Below are 23247 nucleotides of genomic sequence, written 5' to 3'. Positions count from 1 at the left end.
ATTGCTCAAATAAAAATTGCTTCCATCTTGCAACAATGTCTCTCTCTCACTCACAACTTCAAATTGTGACAATAATATCATTTAAATGATACAATAGTACCATTTAAGAAGCACTTGGATAGAAATATTAAGGGGTGGGGCTGGATAGTCTAAATGCAGGAAATTAGAACTAGCTTGGTCTGCACCATGAACATGTAGGTTTCTGCAAATAAAACAAAGTGAGGTGTTTTATATTTAATGAAACCCGTAACACATTTGATTGAACTCCAAAACCTACACAAAAAAAGTGCACTAAACAACCTTTTCTGTAGTAAAGTCATCATGTCAGACCAACCTCTTAAATCAAGACCCCAACTCAATGGTGGTGGTTGTAAATTATCTACATTTCTCCCAATTACGTTACCGTACTCAGGCCTCCCCCCCCCCCCCCCCCCCCCCCCGAATTCACTAAAACTGGCACTGCGAACCTGTCTGGAGCTTGGACTAGCCACCAGACTTGGGTCCTATGTTCCATGGGTGGAGGAACAGCAGGTGCCTCTGGGTCATCCAGAAGTGAGCTGTCACGCTCAAGGTATGTTTTCAGGTCAGGGACATGGCAGCAAGATATTGCAAATCTTGGTGGGCCGGGGTAATCTACCAAAGTAGTAAAGTTTACCCCTCTTATCTGTGATAAAAGTCTTTTCTCCCCATTCCAAAATGAGGAGCGGGCCATAATAAGGGGGACTAAGGGGATGCTGGTATGCATCATGGCGAATGACAAAAAACGAGGCAGAATGTAGGTCAACAGGAACCCAACAGCACTGTACGCCATGAGGAGAGGTTGGAATAGGTGCAAAGGAATTGACTTTACTGAGGGGGGTGGAATGCTGTCAAGCATCCAACCAGGCAGGAATACATCTGGAATAAAATCTGGACTGGAAGTAGAGGGGAGATAGCAAGGGGAAGGGGGTTAAACAGTTGCTGGCAAATGATAGTTGGATCCCAGAAAGAAGGTAAAAGGCAGATGGAGAAGGAGGTCAGAGTGGGAATAGTATCAGGAGCAGGGCAGGTGTCGAGTTCCGCTGGTGTTCTCCCATTTGTATGTTAACTTGTTGTGAGGAACATCTTACAGACACTTGTCTCTTCAGTCCCTTCAGAGGGGAATAATAAACCAACTCCACAGCATCACTGTCACTCTGCACCACCTTCCAAGGCCCCCTCTCTCCCCATTTGATGATTCCTTTGGATATGACCCTGGAATACTGAATTTCCAGTGCTCGTCACCATACTATGGTTATCAGATCGGGATGAGGAATGTTTGTGCACTTGGATTGTGGGAAGGGGAGAGATAAGAGGGAATGGACATGCCATGCAAAGGGGAGTGGGGACTGGACTCAAGGATGGAATGAAACAGAATTCTGAAAGAGGAGAGAGTAAGATGTGTACTGTGGTGTGACCATATGGAAGGTGGTGGAGGCTTCAGAGAATGGTCTGTTACAATCACAAAGAAGACACACCCAGCACCATCTGATACATTTGTTATTTACTTGCAGTTCACTGCTCTGCAGAACTGGGAATCCTGTATAATTGAACTTTGAATGACACTAATAGAGCCCAGCACCAGATTCTGCACAGTTCCATTTCCATGAATGTTTACACTGACAGGTACTGTGAATCTGGGCTGTTCTGATCTGTTCTACACTACCGTTTTAAATTACTCTTTGTTATATTTGAATTTCTATTTCCTGATGGGAAATGTAATAAACTACAAACATTCAAACACAGGGAAGAATGTAGAAAAATGTAAGTAACCCAATCCCTTGCACTGGCTCAGATCCCCACTCCGCACTGCCCAATCACAGCAAATGAGCTTGTGAACAGACATACTCTTACCTTGACAGACAGTGCCGTTCTCCACTGACTCATAGCCAGCTTTACACATGCAGCGGCCTATGGGAACCATCCACTCTCCATCTCCATTGCAGTACAGCTTGATGGGCACGTCCACTTCCTCAGCATTGGGGACACAGGTCCCCCGAGCCACTACCAGAGATGTGCTCTCTGCTCCAGACAGAGTCTGCTGGAAGATTGCTCCGTTCTGGATGACCCATGGGCACTTTCGGTAGAAGACTTTGACCGCTATCAGTGACATGCATCCCCCATAATCCTGAAATGCCAGATAAAAACCATTCTTCGACACTGGGCCAAAACTTCGTATTTCTGTGTTAATCTTCATCACTCTCCCTCCTAAATCCACCTGGGAAAAGCTTTCATCTGCTGCAATCGTGTCAACTTTCATCCACGGATTTTCCATCCACTGTGGAGTTGTCTTGGTTGCTGAATCTGTGTCAGATTCATAGTAGTAGAGATTAAATGTCTCTTTACAAGAGCCGGGCACATTAGGAATGCTACTACAGTCACGGACAGAAAACTTCATCTCCACGTGAATGCGTTGGGCCCCTCTACGTTTGATGTAATTGGTGCGGAGCCAGTTGTTCTGACTGGCTTCAAACACGTTGCAGACCTGGTATGTTCTGATTGTGTTCATGGTCTCATCGTATCCGCTAACTTCTTCCCACTGGAACAGAAAAGGTAAAATGATGATCCGGCAAACAACATGAATCACAGATACTGCTGATTGAGGACCCTAAAACCACACACAAATCAGGCAATAACCAAGTGCCTTTCTCCTGGGTTTGTTACCCACTTTGGCACGTCTGGAGTTGAATACAGCGAGCGTCAGGTATGGTCAGCACACCCACTGAAACCTCTAGGATTTCAAATTATGTAGATTCGTACAGCATGGAAGCACGCGCTTAGGGCCGTCTAGTCCATGTTGACCATCAACCACCAATACTGTACTAATCCCATCTCACTCTCCCCACATTCCTACTTACCTCCCCCCAGACTCAACCACCCACTGGGTCAAGTTACAGCAGCCAATTACCCTGCCAACCTGTATGTCTCTGGGATATGAGAGGGACCTAATGGAAGCCAGCAGTCTCCGGGAAAATGTGCAAACTCCACACAGACAGTGCTGGAGATGATAACTGGGCCTGGGAACCAGTAGCACTGTCAGGTGTGCCACTGAGCAGAAAGGAAATTGGGAATGACAATGAGCAAAAAAAAACATGAATATTTCTCCTCAAGCAGAAACAGAAAATGCTGGAAATTTCTACAGGTCTCCCTCCCAGACTGTCTGGTTTTCATTTGTCTAATGTAGAGGAGACTTCAACCTGTCATGGAAACTAGTCCTTCAATGTAGTACATTAATGTACCCCTGGATGCGTCTTCTGGAAGATGTAAACAAAGCTGAGCACCTGCAACAACCTCACAGAGCCACAGAGAGAATGTGTTCTGTACAACGGAGGCCAGGGTTACACTGCGGCCAGGGTCACACTGGAGGCCAGGAACACACTGGGACCAGGATCACACTGGAAGTCAGGATCACACAGGAGGCCAGGGTCACACTGGAGACTAGGAACACACTGGGGCCAGGATCACACAGGAGGCCAGGATCACACTGGATCCAGAATCGCACAGGAGGCCAGGGTCACACTGGATCCAGGATCGCACAGGAAGCCAGGGTCACACTGGAGGCCAGGATCACACAGGAGGCCAGGGTCACACTGGAGGCCAGGATCACACAGGAAGCCAGGGTCACACTGGAGGCCAGGATCACACAGGAAGCCAGGGTCACACTGGGGCCAGGATCGCACAGGAAGCCAGGGTCACACTGGATCCAGGATCGCACAGGAAGCCAGGGTCACACTGGATCCAGGATCACACAAGAGGCCAGGATCACACTGGGGCCACAGGCAGCACGCTAAGTGAATGCACTGGCTTTCCATCCCACTCTCACTCTGATCACTGTTTTAGTGGCATTTTACCCAGCTCTGGCAGAGGCTAACTTAAGGCACATTCACTATACTGCCACTCAACACTTCTTCAGACTCAGTATCGAATCCAGCAATTACAGACAGCCTGCCTTTCCAATTTGTGTCAGAGCGGATCAGCTCATCAACCTGTTTTATTAACTCACAATGTCTTTCTCCCAGATGCTGCCCTACCTGCAGGGGGTATCCAGCATTGTCTTTAATAAAACCAGAACACTGGAGAAACTCAACTGGTCAAGCAGTGTCATTGGAGGTTAAAGCAAGAGGTTGATGTTTCAGATCAAAACCCTGCATTAGGATGACCAGGATCTGTATGCGGGTGGGACAGAGGCAGGCAGATGACCCCTGTACTCTCAGTTCTGTTGCAGGGTTTCAACCCAAAACATTTACTTATTTCTTTTGCCTCCACAGATGCTGCTTGATCTGTTTTTGTTCCAGATTCCAGCATCTGCAGTCTCCCTCATATCCAGCATTTAGCATCTCCTCCAGCATTGCTCATTTCTCCTCTGTCCTCAAGCTTCATTCTCTATCTCCAGCTCTTCAGGACAAATCAGCAGTCTAGACCAATTTGCAACAGCCACAGTAGCATCTATGTCACCTGATTCTCTTGGTCTTCACCTGATCACAGCCACTCCTCCTGGTCTCATCACGTATCACCCTCTGTAATTTATGACACCCTCATTTTCTTATTGTTCCACTTGTGATGAAAGATTTGAAGGATTAATTGTTCTTCCATCGCAGATACTACTTAATCTGCAGAATTTTCCCAGTACTTTCTGATGTTTCAGATTTTCAGGATCAGCAGTTTTCTTGGTTTTTAGATTATTTTTTCTCTAAATGTCTCTGCCTGCATCCAGGCTTCCTATCCTGAATATATTGTTGAAAACTGTAAACACCTTAAGGAAAGTTCAGGAGAATAAAAAGTGCAGACCACTCAGCACTCAGTTCTTCAGACAAATAAAACAAAGGAAATCATGCATCCAAAGCCAAACTACAGACAGAAATATAAATGTTGAATGAATCATAGAAGTAGCTTAATCTCAGGCAGTTTGATGTGGAAGCTATTCCTGGGATGGGACAGCATGACATTCCTGGAGATTATGTGAGTAAATACAGATAAAAACTGAGTGTGAAGGAATAGTCAAAGAAAATCATTTCAATGATGAAAGACGACATGAGAGAGCAATCAGACAGTGAGGACTTCATGGGTTGAATTAAGAAATAGAAAAGGATTTGGGACCCTGGCACAGCCCCCTGCCACAACTGTGAATTGATATAATGCAAAAAAATGCAGAGATCAGACAAAGCCAAGTGACAATAGTACAGAGGGACATTTACATTTCAAGTAGATTAGTGAGCACACTGAAATGACAGCATTTTTTGAAGTGCATTCAAGCTATTTTTTTGCAGCGAACTGCTACATCATTATAGTCTTTAACAATACATACATATTAACTGGATTTAGTTAACACTCTAGTGACTACAACATGGTGAAGCTCAGCACAGCTTTCCAAAGGGAGATCTGTGTAACGTTTACAGTTTTGAGATTTCATCATCCGACTCCAATACACTGCAACAGAAAATGTGTAAACCTGCAAAAGGGCAAAACAACAGGAGATCAGTGTGGTGACCAAGCAAATTCCCAGGATGCAGAAATAGTTTAGGGGATTTGTTGAAGTGAAGAAAGAAATGTCAAAAATAAGTATACAGTTTCGACAGTTAACTTTTTACATTAACATTACATGGAAGAAGATGTTAACCAGTTAGATACCTCAAGGAAACTGTTGTTTCCTTTTGTACACATCAGAATCAGGTTTAATATCACCGGCATATGTCATTAAATTCGTTAACTTAGTGAAGCAGTACAATGCAATGCATGAAAATATTGAAAAAATAAATATGTCAATTGCAGTCAGTATATACATTGGCATCAAAAGTAACATAAAACCAGTTTCCATATTGAAGAAAGAAATGAAAGCAAGTGATACCATGTGGATAGTTTTGAACACAGAGTTTAATGGAAGTAGATGGCAGTTTTACAGATGTCCAAACACTAAATTTTCAATATTCTCTGAATGTGGAAACAATTCCTTCACATTGGAACAGACATGAAGACTTCAACCTTGAGGTTATTGTTGGGCTGGTTCTACTGTTTAAGAAAAGTGTAAGGGAGAAAGCAAAGAATTAGAGACCATTCACCTCAACATCTGCAGTCAAGAAGTTCATGAACAAGCTGTGTTGCTCAAGATTTCCAGAATCTTCAGAGTCTACATAAGAACATGAGAAATAGGAGCAGGAGTAGGCCATCCAGCCCATCGAGGCTGCCCCGCCATTCAATAAGATCATGGCTGATCTGTCTGTAAATGCAGCTCCATCTACCTGCCTTTTCCCCATAACCCTTAATTCCCTACAATGTAAAAATCTATCTAAATGTTTCTTAAATATATTTAGTGAGGAAACCTCAACTGATTCCCTGGGCAGAGAATTCCAGATTCACCACTCTCTGGGAAAGACTGTTTCTCCTCATTTCCATCCTAAATCTTCTCCTTTGAATCTTGAGGCAATGTCCCCTAGTTCTAGTATCACCTCCCAATGGAAACGACTTTCCTACTTCTATCTTATCTAACCCTTCCAAAATTTTGTATGCTTCTTTAAGATCCCCTCTCATTCTTCTGAACTTCAGGGAGTATAGTCCCAGACGACTCAATCTCTCTTCATAGGTGTCTTCTGTGTCCGAATATTATGAAAACTTTAACAGATTAATAGATATTCCTTGGACTGGTAACCAGCAATTCCCTCAGAGCAATCCAATGAAAATAGTTAACAAAATGTCTGCAGCACGTTGCTGAGAACCTGGAGGGCTGAATGGTCTCTGAACCAAATGTCTTCATGACATTCTTAAAAATGATCTAGATGAGATAGAAACCACAGTTATAAACTTGCCAATGGCATAAATCATTGACAGCACGGACTGAAGGATTAGGCTACCAACAGATAGAGCCAAGGGAACGGACCTCACTGTTAACAGAAAATTCATCCGTAGGTATTGCATGTGGTCTGGTTGTCACATCACAGGAAGGATGTGGAGGCGTTGGAAAGGGTACATAAGTGATTTACCAGAATGTTGCCTCGATTAGAGGGCATCTGCTACAAGCAGAGGTTGGACAAACTTGACTTGTTCTCACTGGAACATCAGAGCCTGAGAGGAGTTTGATAGAAGTTTATAAAATTACAAGAGGAATTGATAGATTAGACAGTCAGAATCTTTTATCAGGATATTCATTTAAGGTGATAGGGGCAAAGTTTCCAGTTGATGTATGGGGAAAGTTTTTTTTATACAGTTCGTGGCAAGTGATTGGAAACTGTTGTCAGGCATTCAGACAGACAAGGATAGAGCTATAGAGATCATGAGCAGGCTGATGAGGTTAGCTTAATTTGGCAATGCAATCAGCACAGAAATCACGAACAGACAAGATGGCGTTGTGTACAGTGGCTGTGTTGCAAGCTCTGTATGAACTTTACAATGTACTGCTAATTTCTGCAATTTCCTTCACATTTCTTGTTCAAGAAGCTGATAATCATATCAGATCCGAACATCGGGAAGACAGCATTTACCCACAACGTGCTGCCTTTTATACACTGGGAACCTCTGTTTACACAATCCATGGGGGTCTCATTTGCTACATCACCGCTACCTCAGAAGCAGTGCCGGAGGCGAGTGAGAAGGGCCAGCGTCCTGGTGAGTTTGAGACAGCGTGCTAATCGGCCATTGCTCCCAAGCATACTCCTGGCTAATGTTCAGTCCCTGGAAAATAAGCTGTGTGATCTGAGAGGCATAATCTCCTAGCAATGGGAAACAAAGGAATGCAACATTTTCTGCTTTGTGCAGTCCTGTCTGAGGGAAGAGATACAAGACCACGCCATCCAGATTTCTCCCTGTCCCAGACAGACAGGTCAAAAAGCCTCTCTGGGAAGTGTAAAGGTGGGGTATGCTTCATGGTCAACAATGCTTGTTGCGACCCGCAGAATGTGTGTGCCCTCAAATCCTTTTGCTGCCCAGGGAGTTCACAGCTGTTATCATCACAGCAGCAAACATTCTGCCTCAGACCGCTACTGACCAGCCTCTCAAGGAATTGTACGAGACCATCAACACCCTGGAGACTGCACACCCAGAGGCTGCCTTCATCATCACCGGTGACTTTCATAGAGCTGAAAGGTCTCTCCGAAGTTTTGTCAAAACATTCAAGTGTGCACATGAGAAGCATACTTGATCACTGCTACTTTCCCTTCCGCAATGCTTACAAAGCGCTCCTCCGTCCACCACTTGGAAAGTCGGATCACTCCTCCATCTTGCTTCTGCCGATCTACAGGCAGAAGCTGAAACAAGAGGCGGCCATAGTTAAAACTGTCCAGTGTTGGGCCGAACTGCTACAGAACTGCTTTGATGACATCAACTGGAATGTCTTTCATGATGAGGACGTCTCTGAGTTCACGAAGGGGTCATGAGTTTCATCCAAAAGTGCATCAAGGACGTTGAATCCCCCCAAAAATCAGTCAGGGTGTATCCAAAACAGAATCCTTGGATCAACAGTACCATGCGAACAACACTTACTGCACGACAAAGAGCTTACATTGCCGGTGACCAACAGGAACTCAAGAAATGCTGCTACAATCTGCGCAAAGTCATCAAGGCAGCGAAACACTACAGGAACAAGATCCAAACACAACTGTTCACCAACACGCAGCTTACGGCAAGGTCTGCACACCATCGCAGACTTCAAAGCTAAACGCAGTGGTGCTGCCAACACGACTGGATGGCTCTCTGATGAGCTAAATCTTTTTTACGCTCGGTTCAACGTTACCAACACTGAGCCCTTGAGGAGAGCCGCCGAAGTGACCTGCACCTCGGTCATCTCTGAGACTGAAGTACGCAGGTGTTTCCAACGAGTGGAGAGGTGTAAAGCTGCGGGACCGAACAGCATCCCAGGGTGGGTACCCAGGATTTGCGCGGCACAACTGGCAGGTGCGTTTACAGACATTTTTAATCTCTCCCTCTCCCAGTATAGAGTGCCCTCCTGCTTCAAAACATCAACCATTGTCCCTGCACCCAAAAGACCAAGGCAACACATCTGAATGACTGGCGTCCTGCTGCACTCACCTCAATAATAAGCAAATGCTTTGAGAGGCTGGTTAAGGGCTACATCTGCAGCATGCTACCACCCAACCTGGAGTCCCTACAATTTGCCTACCGACGCAGCTGATCGACAGATGACACAATAGCCATAGCTCTACACACCATCCTTACACATCTGGAGAAGAAGGATGCTTATGTGAGAATGCTGTTCTTGGACTATAGTTCAGTATTTAACACCATAATTCCCTCCAGGCTTGACAAAAAGCTCAGAGAACTCTGCCTTCACCCTGCCTTGTGCAGCTAGATCCTGGACTTCCTATCAGATCGCCAGCAGGTGGTAAGAGTGGGCTCCCTCACCTCTGTCCCTCTGATCCTCAACACAGGAGCCCCTCAGGGCTGTGTCCTAAGCCCCCTCCTTTACTTTTTGTATACCCATGATTATGTCACCACCCACAGCCCCAATCTGCTAATTAAATTTGCTGATGATACTACATTGAGTGGCCTTATCTCAAATAACGAGACAGCCTACAGAGAAGAAGTCATCTCTCTGACACAGTGGTGTCAAAAAAACAACCTCCCCCTTGATGTCACAAAAACAAAGGAGCTGGTTGTGGACCACAGGAGGAAAGGAGACAAGCTAACCCCACTGATGTCAATGGATCTGGGGTTGAGAGGGTGAACAGCTTTAAGTTCCTCGGCATAAACATCACCGAGGATCTCACATGGTCTGTACATACCGGCTGTGTAGTGAAAAAAGCACAGCAGTGCCTCTTTCACCCCAGACAGTCGAAGAAGTTTGGTATGGGCCCCCAAATCCTAAGGACTTTCTACAAGGGCACAATTGAGAGCATCCTGACTGTCTGCGCCACTGCCTGGTATGGGAACTGTACCTCCCTCAATCGCAGGACTCTGCAGAGAGTGGTGTGGACAGCCCAGCACATTTGTAGATGTGAACTTCCCACTGTTCAGGACATTTACAGAGACAAGTGCGTAAAAAGGGCTTGGAGGATCACTGGGGACCCAAGTCACCCCAACCACAAACTGTCCGAGCTGCTACCATCTGGGAAATGGTACCACAGCATAAAGGCCAGGACCAACGGGCTCCAGGATTGCTTCTTCCACCAGGCTGTCAGACTGATTAATTCACGCTGATACAATTGTATTTCAATGCAATTCTATGTGACTGTCCTGTTGTACATACTATTTATTATAGATTACTATAAATTGCACATTGTACATTTAGATGGTGATGTAACGTAAAGATATTTACAAATATTTTATTCTCATCAAACAATTGATACTAGAGCGTACAATCATCACAGTGATATTTGTTTCTGCGCTTTGTGCTCCCTGAAGTACAAATCGAAGTAAATATAATAAAAATTTAAATTATAAATCATAATTAGAAAATAGAAAAGGGAAAGTAAGGTAGTGCAAGTCAGGTCCGGATATTTGGAAGGTACGGCCCAGATCCGGTTCAGGATCCGTTCAGCAGTCTTATCACAGTTGGAAAGAAGCTGTTCCCAAATCTGGCTGTACGTATCTTCATGCTCCTGAACCTTCCCCTGGAGGGAAGTGGGACAAAAAGTGTGTTGGCTGGGTGGGACTTATCCTTGATTATCCTGGCAACACTGCTCCGACAGCATATTGTGTAAAGTGAGTCCAAGGATGGAAGATTGGTTTGTGTGATGTGCTGGGCTAGGTTCACGATCTTCTGTAGCTTCTTCCGGTCTTGGACAGGACAGCTTCCATACCAGGTTGTGATGCACCCTAGAAGAATGCTTTCTACGGTGCACCTATAAAAATTAGTGAGGGTTTTAGGGGACAGGCAAAATTTCTTCAGCTTTCTCAGGAAGTAAAGGCGCTGGTGGGCCTTCTTGGCAGTGGACTCTGCTTGGTTAGACTAAGTCAGGTCATTTGTGATATTCACCCCGAGGAACTTAAAGCTTTTGACCTGTTCCACCTGCGCACCACCGATGTAGATGGGGTCGTGCGGTCTGCTACTCCTCCTGAAGTCAACAACCAATTCCTTCGTCTTGCTGATGTTGAGGGATAGGTTATTGTCTTCGCACCAAGCCACCAGGTTCTTAATTTCCTCTCTGTACTCAGACTCATCATTACCCAAGATGCGGCCTACAATTGCGGTGTCATCAGCAAACTTATATATTGAATTTAAAGAACAAACACGAGGAAATCTGCAGATGCTGGAAATTCAAACACCACCACCCACAAAATGCTGGTGGAACACAGCAGGCCAGACAGCATCTATAGGAGAAGCACTGTCGACGTTTCGGGCCGAGACCCTTCGTCAGGACTAACCAAAAGGAAAGAAAGTAAGAGATTTGAAAGTAGTGGGGGGAGGGGGAAATGCGAAATGATAGGAGAAGACCGGAGGGGGTGGGATGAAGCTAAGAGCTGGAAAGGTGATTGGCGAAAGTGATACAGAGCTGGAGAAGGGAAAGGATCATGGGACGGGAGGCCTCGGGAGAAAGAAAGGGAAGCACCAGAGGGAGATGGAGAACAGGCAAACAACTAAATATGTCAGGGATGGGGTAAGAAGGGGAAGAGGGGCATTAACGGAAGTTAGAGAAGTCAATGTTCATGCCATCAGGTTGGAGGCTACCCAGCTGGTATATAAGGTGTTGTTCCTCCAACCTGAGTTTGGATTAATTTTGACAGTAGAGGAGGCCATGGATAGACATATCAGAATGGGAATGGGATGTGGAATTAAAATGTGTGACCACTGGGAGATCCTGCTTTTTCTGGCAGACCGAGCTTAGGTGTCAGCGAAACGGTCTCTCAGTCTGCGTCGGGTCTCACAAAACATCTGGGAAACTGGGAGACCGTTTCGCTGACACCTACGCTCGGTCCCCCCCCTTTCTTTCTCCCGAGGCCTCCCGTCCCATGATCCTTTCCCTTCTCCACCTCTATATCACTTTCGGCAATCTCCTTTCCAGCTCTTAGCTTCATCCGACCCCCTCCGGTCTTCTCCTATCATTTCGCATTTCCCCCTCCCCCCACTACTCTCAAATCTCTTACTTTCTTTCATTTCAGTTAGTCCTGACGAAGGGTCTCGGCCCAAAACATAGACAGTGCTTCTCCTTATAGATGCTGCCCGGCCTGCTGTGATCCACCAGCATTTTGTGTGTGTTGTTGTTTAGCTTATATATTGAGTTCGATGGAAACTTGGCTACACATTCATGGCTGTACAGTGAGTACAGCAGGGGGCTGAGTACACAGCCTTGTGGGGCACTGGTGCTCAGAGTGATTGTAGAGGAGAGCTTGTCCCCTATCTTTACAGCCTGGGTCCTGTCTGTGAGGAAGTTGAAGATCCAGTTGCAGATCTGAATGCTAAGACCCAGGTTCCGGAGCTTAGGAATCAGTTTATTTGGAATGATGGTATTAAATGCAGAGCTGTAGTCGATGAAAAGGAGCCTTACATATTCGTCTTTATTCTCCAGGTGTTCTAAGGAGGAATGTAGTGCCAGAGAGGAGGCATCTGCCATTGACCTGTTGCTCCGGTAGGCAAATTGCAAAGCGTCAAGGTTGACTGGTAGGTTATGGTTGACGTGCGCCATAACCAATCGCTCGAAGCACTTCATAGCAATTGATGTTAGAGCCATAGGTCGGTAGTCATTCAGGCATGCCACCTTGCTTTTCTTCGGCACTGGGATTATCGTTGCCTTCTTAAAACACGAGGGGATCTTAGACTAAAGCAGGGAGCGGTTGAAGATGTCAGCAAACACTCCAGCTAGCTCGCTTGCACAGGCCCGGAGAACCTGTCCCGGGACACCATCTGGGCCCGTCGCCTTCCTTGGATTTATCTTCAGGAAGGCTCTTCTAACGTCATCCTCGGTGACGATGAATCTTGATGCCACCAGGTCCGGTTCATCCAGAGGGAGTGCCCCGCTCCTCTTCTGTTTGAATCTTGCGTAGAATACATTAAGTTCGTCAGGAAGAGAAGCGCTACAGTTATTAATATTCCCAGCCTTTTTTTTGCACCCAGTGATCTCATTTAGACCCTGCCATAGTCTACTGGCATCCATCTGGTTAGCCTGGGCTTCCAACTTGGCTCGATATTGCCTCTTGGTGCCCTTAATGGCTTTCCGGAGTTCACGCCTGGATTCCATGTAGCGACTGGTATCCCCGGACCTAAAAGCCGCAGCTCTAGCCTTCAAAAGGGACTGGACCTCATAATTCATCCAAGGCTTCCAGTTAGGAAATACCCGGATCATCTTGCGAGACACACAGTCCTCTGTATTTCCAGATAAAGTCCATGACAGCTGAGGCATACTCATAGAGGTTAGCTGCCGAGTCCTTGAATACTAACCTGTCCACCGACTCAAAGCAGTCACGGAGGACCTCATCCGTTTCCTCTGTCCAACGCGACACCACTTTTGACACCGTGACCTCCCGCTTCAGTTTGTTTGTAAGCCGGGAGGAGGAGTACAGCCTGATGGTCCGATTTTCCAAAGTGAGGTCATTGGACGAAATGGTAAGCATCCTTGACTGCTGTGTAGCAGTGGTCAAGTATATTCGGGCCTCTAGTGGAGCAGGGGACATGTTGGTATAACTTTGGCAGCGCTCTTCTGAGGTTGGCCTGGTTAAAGTCCCCGGCTGTAATGAGCAAAGCCTCCGGATACCTGGTCTCAAGTTCACTGATGTTGGCATACAGTGTATTCACAGCACACTCCATGTCCGCCTGGGGGGGAAATGTAGACCGCTGTCAGTATTACTGAGGTGAATTCCCGTGGCAGATACTAAGGACGACACTTCACCGACAGATGTTCCAGGTCCGGACTGCAGGAGCTTGTCAGTGCCACTGTGTCCGAGCACCACGCAGTGTTGATCAGTAGGCAGGCTCCACCTCCCTTCTTCTTGCCCGAAGACGCCGTGCGGTCCATCTGATGGATCAAAAATCCCTCTGGTCGGATGGCACAATCGGGGGTGGCAGGGGAGAGCCAGGTCTCTGTGAAACAGAATACACAACAGTTCTGCATCTCCCTGCAGTAGGTGAGTCTCCCTTTAAGATCATCAACCTTGTTCTCTATGGTTTGCACATTAGCTAGTAGGATGGTGGGCAGAGGGACCCTAAAGCCCCTCTGCTTCAATCTGACCAGCAGCCCAGCTCTTTTCCCACGCTTCCTCGGTAAGGATATAAGAAATGAAGTCAATTCAATTCAGTTCAAATTATGAGCCAAAAAGGCTGTTTTTGCCATGCACTGTTCTATTTTGTTACATATTCTCTAGTAGTCTAGTGCATCAGCCAAGGTCAATGAAGATGCAGCAACCTCCATCAGAACCCCAATAATCTCCTCCCTAGCTTTGCTTAGCATCCTCGGATAGATCCTATCGGGCCCTGGGGATTCATCGCCCTAACAGAGAGAGCCCTTTAGAGTGACTTGGTTAACAGTGGGAGAGGTCTGGCTGTTTGATGCTTCAGAACATATAGAAAGAGGGGCAAAGGCTGATGTCTTGGGTGTGGGAAGGTGTTGCAGTAGTAATCAGGAACAATATCACAGCTGCACTCAGAGGGGGCATAATGAAACATAGAAAATAGGTGCAGGAGTAGGCCATTCGGCCCTTCGAGCCTGCACCGCCATTCAGTATGATCATGGCTGATCATCCAACTCAAAACCCTGTACCTGCTTTCTCTCCATACCCCCTGATCCCTTTAGCCACAAGGGCCATATCTAACTTCCTCTTAAACATAGCCAATGAACCGGCCTCAACTGTTTCCTGTGGCAGAGAATTCCACAGATTCACCACTCTCTGTGTGAAGAAGTTTTTCCTCATCTCGGTCCTAAAAGGCTTCCCCTTTATCCTTAAACTGTGACCCCTCGTTCTGGACTTCCCCAACATCGGAAACAATCTTCCTGCATCTAGCCTGTCCAATCCCTTCAGAATTTTATACGTTTCAATAAGATCCCCCCTCAATCTTTTAAATTCCAGTAAGTATAAGCCTAGTCGATCCAGTCTTTCTTCATATGAAAGTCCTACCATCCCAGGAATCAATCTGGTGAACCTTCTTTGTACTCCCTCTATGGCAAGAATGGTTTTCCTCAGATTAGGGGACCAAAACTGCACACAATACTCTAGGTGCAGTCTCACCAAAGCCTTGTACAACTGCAGTAGAACCTCCCTGCTCCTGTACTCAAATCCTTTTGCTATGAATGCCAACATACCATTTGCCTTTTTTACCGCCTGCTGTACCTGCATGCCCACCTTCAATGACTGGTGTACAATGACACCTAGGTCTCATTGCACCTCCCCTTTTCCTAATCGGCCACTGTTCAGATAACAATCTGTTTTCCTGTTCTTGCAACCAAAGTGGATAACCTCACATTTATCCACATTAAATTGCATCTGCCATGAATTTGCCCACTCACCTAACCTATCCAAGTCACCCTGCATCCTCTTAGCATCCTCCTCACAGCTAACACCGCCGCCCAGCTTCGTGTCATCTGCAAACTTGGAGATGCTGCATTTAATTCCCTCGTCTAAATCATTAATATATATTGTAAACAACTGGGGTCCCAGCGCTGAGCCTTGCGGTACCCCACTAGTCACTGCCTGCCATTCTGAAAAGGTCCCATTTACTCCCACTCTTTGCTTCCTGTCTGCCAACCAATTCTCTATCCACATCAATACCATACCCCGCTCGTCCACTGAGACTATATAGATAGAACTCAAAATTAAGAAAGGTGTGATCTTGATGGGATTATAAAACAGACCCACAATTGCCACTGGGACATGCAGATAGATTAGGGAAGAGTACAATCACAACGTAGATGTAACAAGTGACATTAACTTCCCTGATATAGACTAGAACCTTACTGCAAATGGATTAAACATACCAGAACTTTTTCTATATATCCATGAGAATTACTTAGAACAGTATGTGGATAGTCTAGTTAGACGAGCAGTCATACTGTACCTGGTATTGGAAAATGAGCTTGGCCAAGTAACTGACTTCTCCCCATTATAGAGCTAGAGTCAAACAGCACAGAAACAGGCCCTTCGGCCCAGGTGGTCCATGCTGACAAAGATTCCCATATGCTTATTCCATATTTTGATCACCCAGTGCGTGAAAATTTTGCCCTCTCAGGTTCCTATTAAATCCTTCCCCTCTTGTTCTTGATTCTCCAATCAAGACTTCTGGTTGCTCACCCTCTCCCTTTAGAATTTTGTGGAGCCTGTCCAAGACATTCCTGATCCTGGTACCTGGGAGACAACGTACCACCTGGATGTCTCTTTCACATCCATGGCATCTCCTGTCTGCATCCCTAATGGTGCAATAATAATAGGGTTGTTGTGATGGGTGATTTTAACTTTTCTAATATTGACTGGCATCTCCTTAGAGCAAGGGGTTTGGATGGGGTAGAGTTTGTTAGGTGTGTTTAGGAAGGTTTCCAGGCGCAATATGTAGATAAGCCAACTGCAGCAGATGCTGTACCTGATTTGGTATTGGAAAATGAACTTGGTTAGGTGTCAGATCTGTTGGTGGGAGAGCATCTTGGAGGTAGTGATCACAACTTTATCTCCTTTACCATAGCGATGGAGAATGATAGGAGAAGACAATGTGGAAAAATATTTAATTGGGGTAGGGGAAAATATGATGCTATTAGGCAGAAACTTGGGAGCATAAATGGGGAGCAGATATCCTCAGGGAAATGCACGGCAGAAATGTGGTAAATATGCATGTTCCATTGAGGCAGGGAAAGGATGGTAGGGTAAAAGAACCATGGTGTACAAAGGATGTAGAAACTCTAGTTAAGAAGAAATGAAAAGCTTACAAAAGTTACAAGAAACTAGGTACTGTTCTAGAAAATTACAGGGTTGCCAGGAAGATGCTTAAGTATGAAATTAGGAGAGCTAGAAGGGACTATGAAAAGGCCTTTGCCAGCAGGATTAAGGAAAACCCCAAGGCGTTCTACAAGCATTTGAAGAGCATGAGGATGAGCCATGTGAGAATAGAACCAATCAGGTGAAATAGTGGAAACGTGTGCATGAAGACGGATGAGGCAACAGAGACACTTAATGAACACTTTGCTTCAGTATTCACCAGGGAAAAGGACTTTGGCAATTGTGGGGATAACTTACAGCTGGGACTTAAACACTTGAGCATACAGACATTAAGAGACAGGATGTGCTAGGTCATATTCTGCATGGAGGTCAGTCACCAGTGGTGTGCCTCAGGGATCTATTCTGGGACCCCTTCTCTTTGTGATTTTTATAAATGACCTGGATGAGGAAGTGGAGGGATGGGTTAGTAAATTTGCAGATGACACAAAGGTTGGAGGTGTTGTGGATATTGTGGAGGGTTGTCAGCGGTTACAACAGAACAGTGATAGGATGCAAAACTGGGCTGAGAAGTGGCAGATTGAGTTCAACCCAGATATGTGTGAGGTGGTTCATTTTGGTAGGTCAAATATGATGGCAGAATATAGTATTAATGGTAAGACTCTTGGCAGTGTTGAGGATCAGAGGGATCTTGGGGTCCAAGTCCATAGGACAATCAAAGCTGCTGCGCAGGTTGACTCTGTGGTTAAGAAGGCATATGGTGTGTTGGCGTTCATCAACCATGGAATTGTGTTCAAGATCCGTGAAGTAATGATACAGCTATATAGGACCTTAGTTAGATCCCACTTGGAGTAACTCTGTTCAGTCTAGTCACCTCACTACAGGAAGGATGTGGGTACTACAGAGAGAGTGCAGAGGAGATTTACAAGGATGTTGCATGGATTGGAGAGTGTGCTTTATGAGAATAGGTTGAGTGAATGTGGCCTTTTCTCCTTGGAGCAACGGAGGATGTGAGGTGACCTGACAGAGATGTATAAGATGATGAGAGGCATTGATTGTGTGGATAGTCAGAGGCTTTTTCCCAGGGCTGAGCTGGCTAATATGGGGGAGCATAGTTTTAAGATGCTTGTAAGTAGGCACAGGGAGGATGTCAGAAGAAAGTTTTTCACACAGAGAGTGATGGTTGTGTGGAATGCACTGCCAGCAAAGGTGGTTGAGGAGGATACAACAGAGTCTTAAATAGGTACATGGAGCTTAGAATAATAGAGGGCTATACGGTAGGGAAATTCTAGGCAGTTTCTAGAGTAGGTTACATGGTTGGCACAACATTGTGGGCTGAAGGGTCTGTAATGTCCTGTAGATGTCTATGTTCTATGTTTTATGTTCTAACTATTGAATCCCCCATCACCACTGCACTTCTCTTCTTCCCTTCTCAGCAACACAGTCACACCGAGTGCCAGAGATCTGGTCATCATGGTTTTCCCCGGTAGGTTGTCCCCACCATCAGAATCCAGTATTCTCAGTGGTATTCTTGTTATTGAAGGGAACAGCCATGGGGATACTCTGTACTGTCTGCCTGTAACTTTTCCCTTTCTTGATTTCGACCACTACCTACCTCCTGCAACAAATAGGTGACTACCTCTATCTATCTCCTCCTCCTCTATGAGGCATAGTTCCCTAACATGAGCTGCATCTGGATGTATCTCATGCAGATCAGTTATCAGGAGACTGGCGGTCTCCCAGAATTCTTATATCTGACATGAAGAACACACCTCGGACCCATTCTCATCACACTAGGTAGACACTAATAGACATCGAGAGAAAGAAACTACCTCTTCTCAATAAAGTCCCTTTGAGTCAAAGCCTCAGTCCCTCCACTCTATCACTGGCTCACTCAAACTATGGCCACTCTGATTAAGCCTAGCTTCTTTTTATGGGTTCTTTTTATATTCCCTGATGCTCTAGAGACAACAATTCAGGTGAGCAGTCTTGACTGAAATGACAATAGTCTGTTTCCATCCCCAAATGCTCTCTGACACACTGAGTTCCTCCAGCAGTTTGTTTCTTCTCCAGGCTCCAGATCTGAAATTTCCTGTGTCTATAGAAAAAGAAATGCAAGTTTGCCCAACCTCGCCTTCTAGTTACTACTCATAATCCAGACAATATCCCAGTGAATCCCTCCTGCACTGTCTCTTAAGCATCCAGATCCTTCATGTAAGGCAGCAAAGAAATATGCACACAATGCTCTAAATGTGGCCTCATGCAACTGCAACATGACTTCCTGACTCTTATACTCAACACCCCAACCGATTCCATCAGCCTTTTTATTACCCGAACTATTTGTGTTGCCCCATTCGGGTGACTTGTGCCCCAAGATTTCTCTGTACATCAGAGTCTTGCTGTTTACTGTATACTTTCTTCTTATATTTGACTCCCAAAGTGCAACATCTCACACTTGACCAGATCATTTCCTTGCCCACATTTCCAGCTGCTCTGTACCTCACTGATTTCTTTCGACAGTTCTATGATTTCCTGGTTATTTCTCCTGGCCTCAATTAATAGAAAAACAACAATGGCGATTCTCCAGTCCACTGAGACCTTGTCAGTGGCTAAAGAGGACATAAATACCACTGACAAGGCCCCAAACATCTCTGCTTATGAAGATTCAAGATTGTTTAATGTAGTTTCCAGTATACAGATGTAAAGGAGAATGAAATAATTGTCACTCCAATGCAGCACAAAAAACACAATAAAATAAAGAACACAATAATTAAAAAATACAATAAATGCAAGTGCATAAGAAAGCTTAAATACATAGAATGATTGCATGCAGGTACATAAAGTGACACTCAGTACAGATGTGTCTGTACATAAGGTGACTGACTGGAAATGATAAACTAGTGGTGCTGGGGGTTGGTGGCATGGATTAGTGGATGGTGATGTTGATCAACCTTACTACTTGGGGAAAGTAACTGTTTTCGAGTCTGATAGTCCTGGCGTGGATGCTATGCAGCCTCCACCTTGATGGGAGTGAGACAAACAGTCCATGAGCAGTGTGGGTAGGATCCTTCATTACTGTATATTGCTGTGCTTTTTCTGGCACTTTTCTGTATATATGTCTTTAATGGTGGGTAGGCTGGTGCTGGTGATGAGTTGGGCAGTTTTGACCACCCATTGTAGAGCCTTCCTGCGTGCCATAGTGCAGTTTCTGCAACGTGTTAGGATGCTTTCCACTGCACATCTCTAGAATGTCGTGAGTATGGATGTGCATAGTTTAGCCTCCTCAGAAAGTAGAGACATTGGTGTGCTTTCTTGATTGTGTAAGATGTGTTCTGGCACTGTGAGTGTTTGTATCAGATGTGCATACTCAGGAGCTTGAAGTTGTTCGCAGTTTTGGCTGCTGTGCAACCGATGTAAAGGGAGGTGCAAGTGGTGTGAGCTTTGCCGTTCCCAACCATTTGGGATCGATCCCACAAGGCCCAGGCTCTTATCCACCCTAGTGCTCTTCATAGGACACACCACTTTCTTCTTATCAATATACTCCTAAACATCAGCACTTCCCTCTTTGATCTTGCTACCTCATGTCCTTCTCTTTGGTCAACACATTTAGTACCTTGTCCATTTCCTCTAGCTCAAGACATAAATGAAGCAAAATTCATCACCATTTTATTTCTGCTTCACATCACCAGGCAATCCATGTTCCTAACATGGCCGACAGCAGAGCCAGTTTCTGAAGAGTAATGTCCAACAAGGCTGCCTCACTGCCTTAGCACTTCCTTCAACAAACTTTCTTCAGCAGTGGAGTTAATTTTCAGGATCAACAGGAAACTGTTTAACTTAGAATGACCAAACTGCAGAACCCCAGTGATGAAGCTGAGGCATGCAGAGGAGGCTTACTTGTTCTTACACTTCAAGCCAAGCTTCAAGACATCATTGAATTGTTTCCTAAAGCACAAGTGAAAATACTCTTTAACTCTGCGAGACCTGTGACTAGTGGTGTATCCCAGGGCACAGTGCTAGATTCATTGCTATTTTCATCTTTATCAATGATTTGGATGAAAATGTTCAAAACATGGTTAATAGGTTTGCAGTTGACGCTAAAATAAAGTGTACTTTCACGTTCAATGCGAATGTCCTATCCTCGTTTGTGTTGTGTATTTGACATTTCAATAATATGAGTAATGTATATATAATTGTTTGATTAAGCATTCTTGTTCATTTACACAATTAATTATGGGTTATATATAAAAATTACGTTAATTGTCTACATCATTACATTGCCACATGGCACGTACACCTCGCTTAAAGTAAACTCAAAGTTAGACCCAGATTTCGGACTCCTGTTTCTTCCTTTGAATGAGTTTAATGTTTTGAAGTTACAAAACATAACATTGGCGATGAGGTATTTTTAAAACGAACCAAGACAGCTACTGACCCAGTCAAAAGCAGTGAGGCATTGCAAAAAAAAAGTTAGCACTGAGCAATCGTTTAGCTTGTGGAATCTTACAAGAAGGCATTCAAAAATGTCTCCTTACTTAAGCACAATTTATATTTAAAAGAGCAGTTGAAATCGCTGTTTTAATGTAAACCACAGAGACATAACTGAGTTGCAGTCAGGAATGAAAGTCAATGTGAATAAAATTGCAACATCTAAACAAAAACAAGCCTGGCCAAACAAACTGTGTTACCATTGTGGCAGGGGCTCACATATACCAAACAAATTGTGTTACCATTGTGGCAGGGGCTCACATATACCAAACAAATTGTGTTACCATTGTGGCAGGGGCTCACATATACCAAACAAATGCAGATTTAAAGGCAAAACTTACAGAAAATGAAAAGGACACATGCAAAAAGCATGCTGGCAAACAAAAATAAATGGACTGCACAGAGACGAGAACAAGATAAAAAGTCAGGTTGCAGTTTCAAAGAGTCTACACACTGTTGATGAAAAATCTGATAATGATGAGAGTGACACAGGATTTTGTGGCCGTGAGATTTACAGTGTGAAAATTAACAATTGACAAGCAATATGGCTTGTACGAGAAGTGAATGGCAAATGAATTAAAATGGAATTTTAATTAAAATTGAATTAAAATGGATACTGCTTCAGCTGTTTCTGTCATTAACAAAATGAGCTTTGAACAGCATTTCAAAGATACTAGACTGAAACCTGCAGATATTCACCGAGAACTTATACTGGAGAAAAGTTAACTCCTGTGAGAATGACATTTCTAACTGTGAAAAACCAAAACCAACGAGCCACATTGAGCTTGTATGTGGTAAAAACAGGAAAACCAGCATTTTGGGGGTGCGATTGGCTGAAACAACTTCAACTTAACTGGAATTCCATCCATCATTTGTATGCCACATCCCCTACAATTAAATCATCTGAAAGCAAATTAAGAAAGGTACTGGATAATGCCACAACTGTCTCCATGCTGAACACCATGAACCATTCCCCAGCAGAAGACAGATATTGGTGCTACTCTCTGTGCCTCTGGTAGGAAAGTATATTGAATGAAGGAAGGACCATACTGCTCAGAAGCATGAATGTGAAGAAAGCAGTGGTCTGACTACAACGTTAATTGTTGGCGACATATCTGAGAAAGCTTCTGATAGGTTAATCAGGCAGTTACTTGCAGCTTGGTTTTATGGAGCTTCACGAAAGTTGCAAGCAGTCAGCTTTTGTGAGTATAAAGAACCAGAATCTACTCTGTGTGCATGAACTTCAAGTGGAAGACAAAAAGCTGCTTGTAAAAGACCAAAGCTAAAATGAATGGAAGGCCAAAAAGAATCAATGGAGATATGAAAACAAAGGATTTGTCAGATGATGTTGTGGATGAGCAAACTAAGAGGAGAGATTAGATCATAAAGGAAGCAATAGAAGGATTAGTAAGAGAATACTCCAGTGAACTAAATGCTCCTTTCCAAGATCAAGGTGCACAGACTAGAATGAAAAGGGAGGGAAAAGATGGAGAGAAAAAATGTGAACAAGAAAGAGAAAGGTGTGAAAGAAAGAAGAAACATGAGAAAGAAAAAGAAAGGAATCAAAATAGATTCCGAGAGAGAAAAGGAGAGGAAAAGTATCCAGAGCAGTCACAAGCACTTCCTGCAGTCTCAGAGTCAACTCCTACAACCTCCATGGAGGAGACTCCTGAACTGAGATTGTCTTCACAACCACAAGTCTCACCCAAAAATTAGAGTCAACCCTGTTAGAGTGATTTTTGGGTTTAGGTCATTTACATTTAGCAAATGGCTTTGGCCACCTGTCTTCTGTTCCTTGATAGTGTATTGTGGATATAATTTGGAACAATACTTTTCCTAAAAGCTGTAGATCCCAGTCCAGATGCTGTTGGCGCTGGTGGGATGGATGGAATCAGAAGGTGTGAAGTTTGTATGTAGCTTCAAAAGAAAGCTTTGTCTATACTTTGT

General features: G+C 44.6%; 1 protein-coding gene across 2 annotated transcripts in view; it reads right to left on the bottom strand.

Annotated features, from left to right (window-relative positions):
* Positions 1-23247, bottom strand: part of LOC140718199 (ephrin type-B receptor 2) — a 443811-nt gene that overhangs the window by 198397 nt on the left and 222167 nt on the right. For both annotated transcript variants that reach the window (XM_073031645.1, XM_073031646.1), the window contains exon 3: positions 1873-2557. In XM_073031645.1, coding sequence (XP_072887746.1) covers positions 1873-2557 — 685 coding nt within the window. The remainder of the gene's footprint in view (positions 1-1872; positions 2558-23247) is intronic.

Source organism: Hemitrygon akajei, chromosome 29 (assembly GCF_048418815.1).
Source record: "Hemitrygon akajei chromosome 29, sHemAka1.3, whole genome shotgun sequence".
NCBI classification, from domain to species: domain Eukaryota; kingdom Metazoa; phylum Chordata; class Chondrichthyes; order Myliobatiformes; family Dasyatidae; genus Hemitrygon; species Hemitrygon akajei.
Note: the sequence above shows the minus strand (reverse complement) of the source record. Positions and strands in the feature narration are given on the sequence as shown.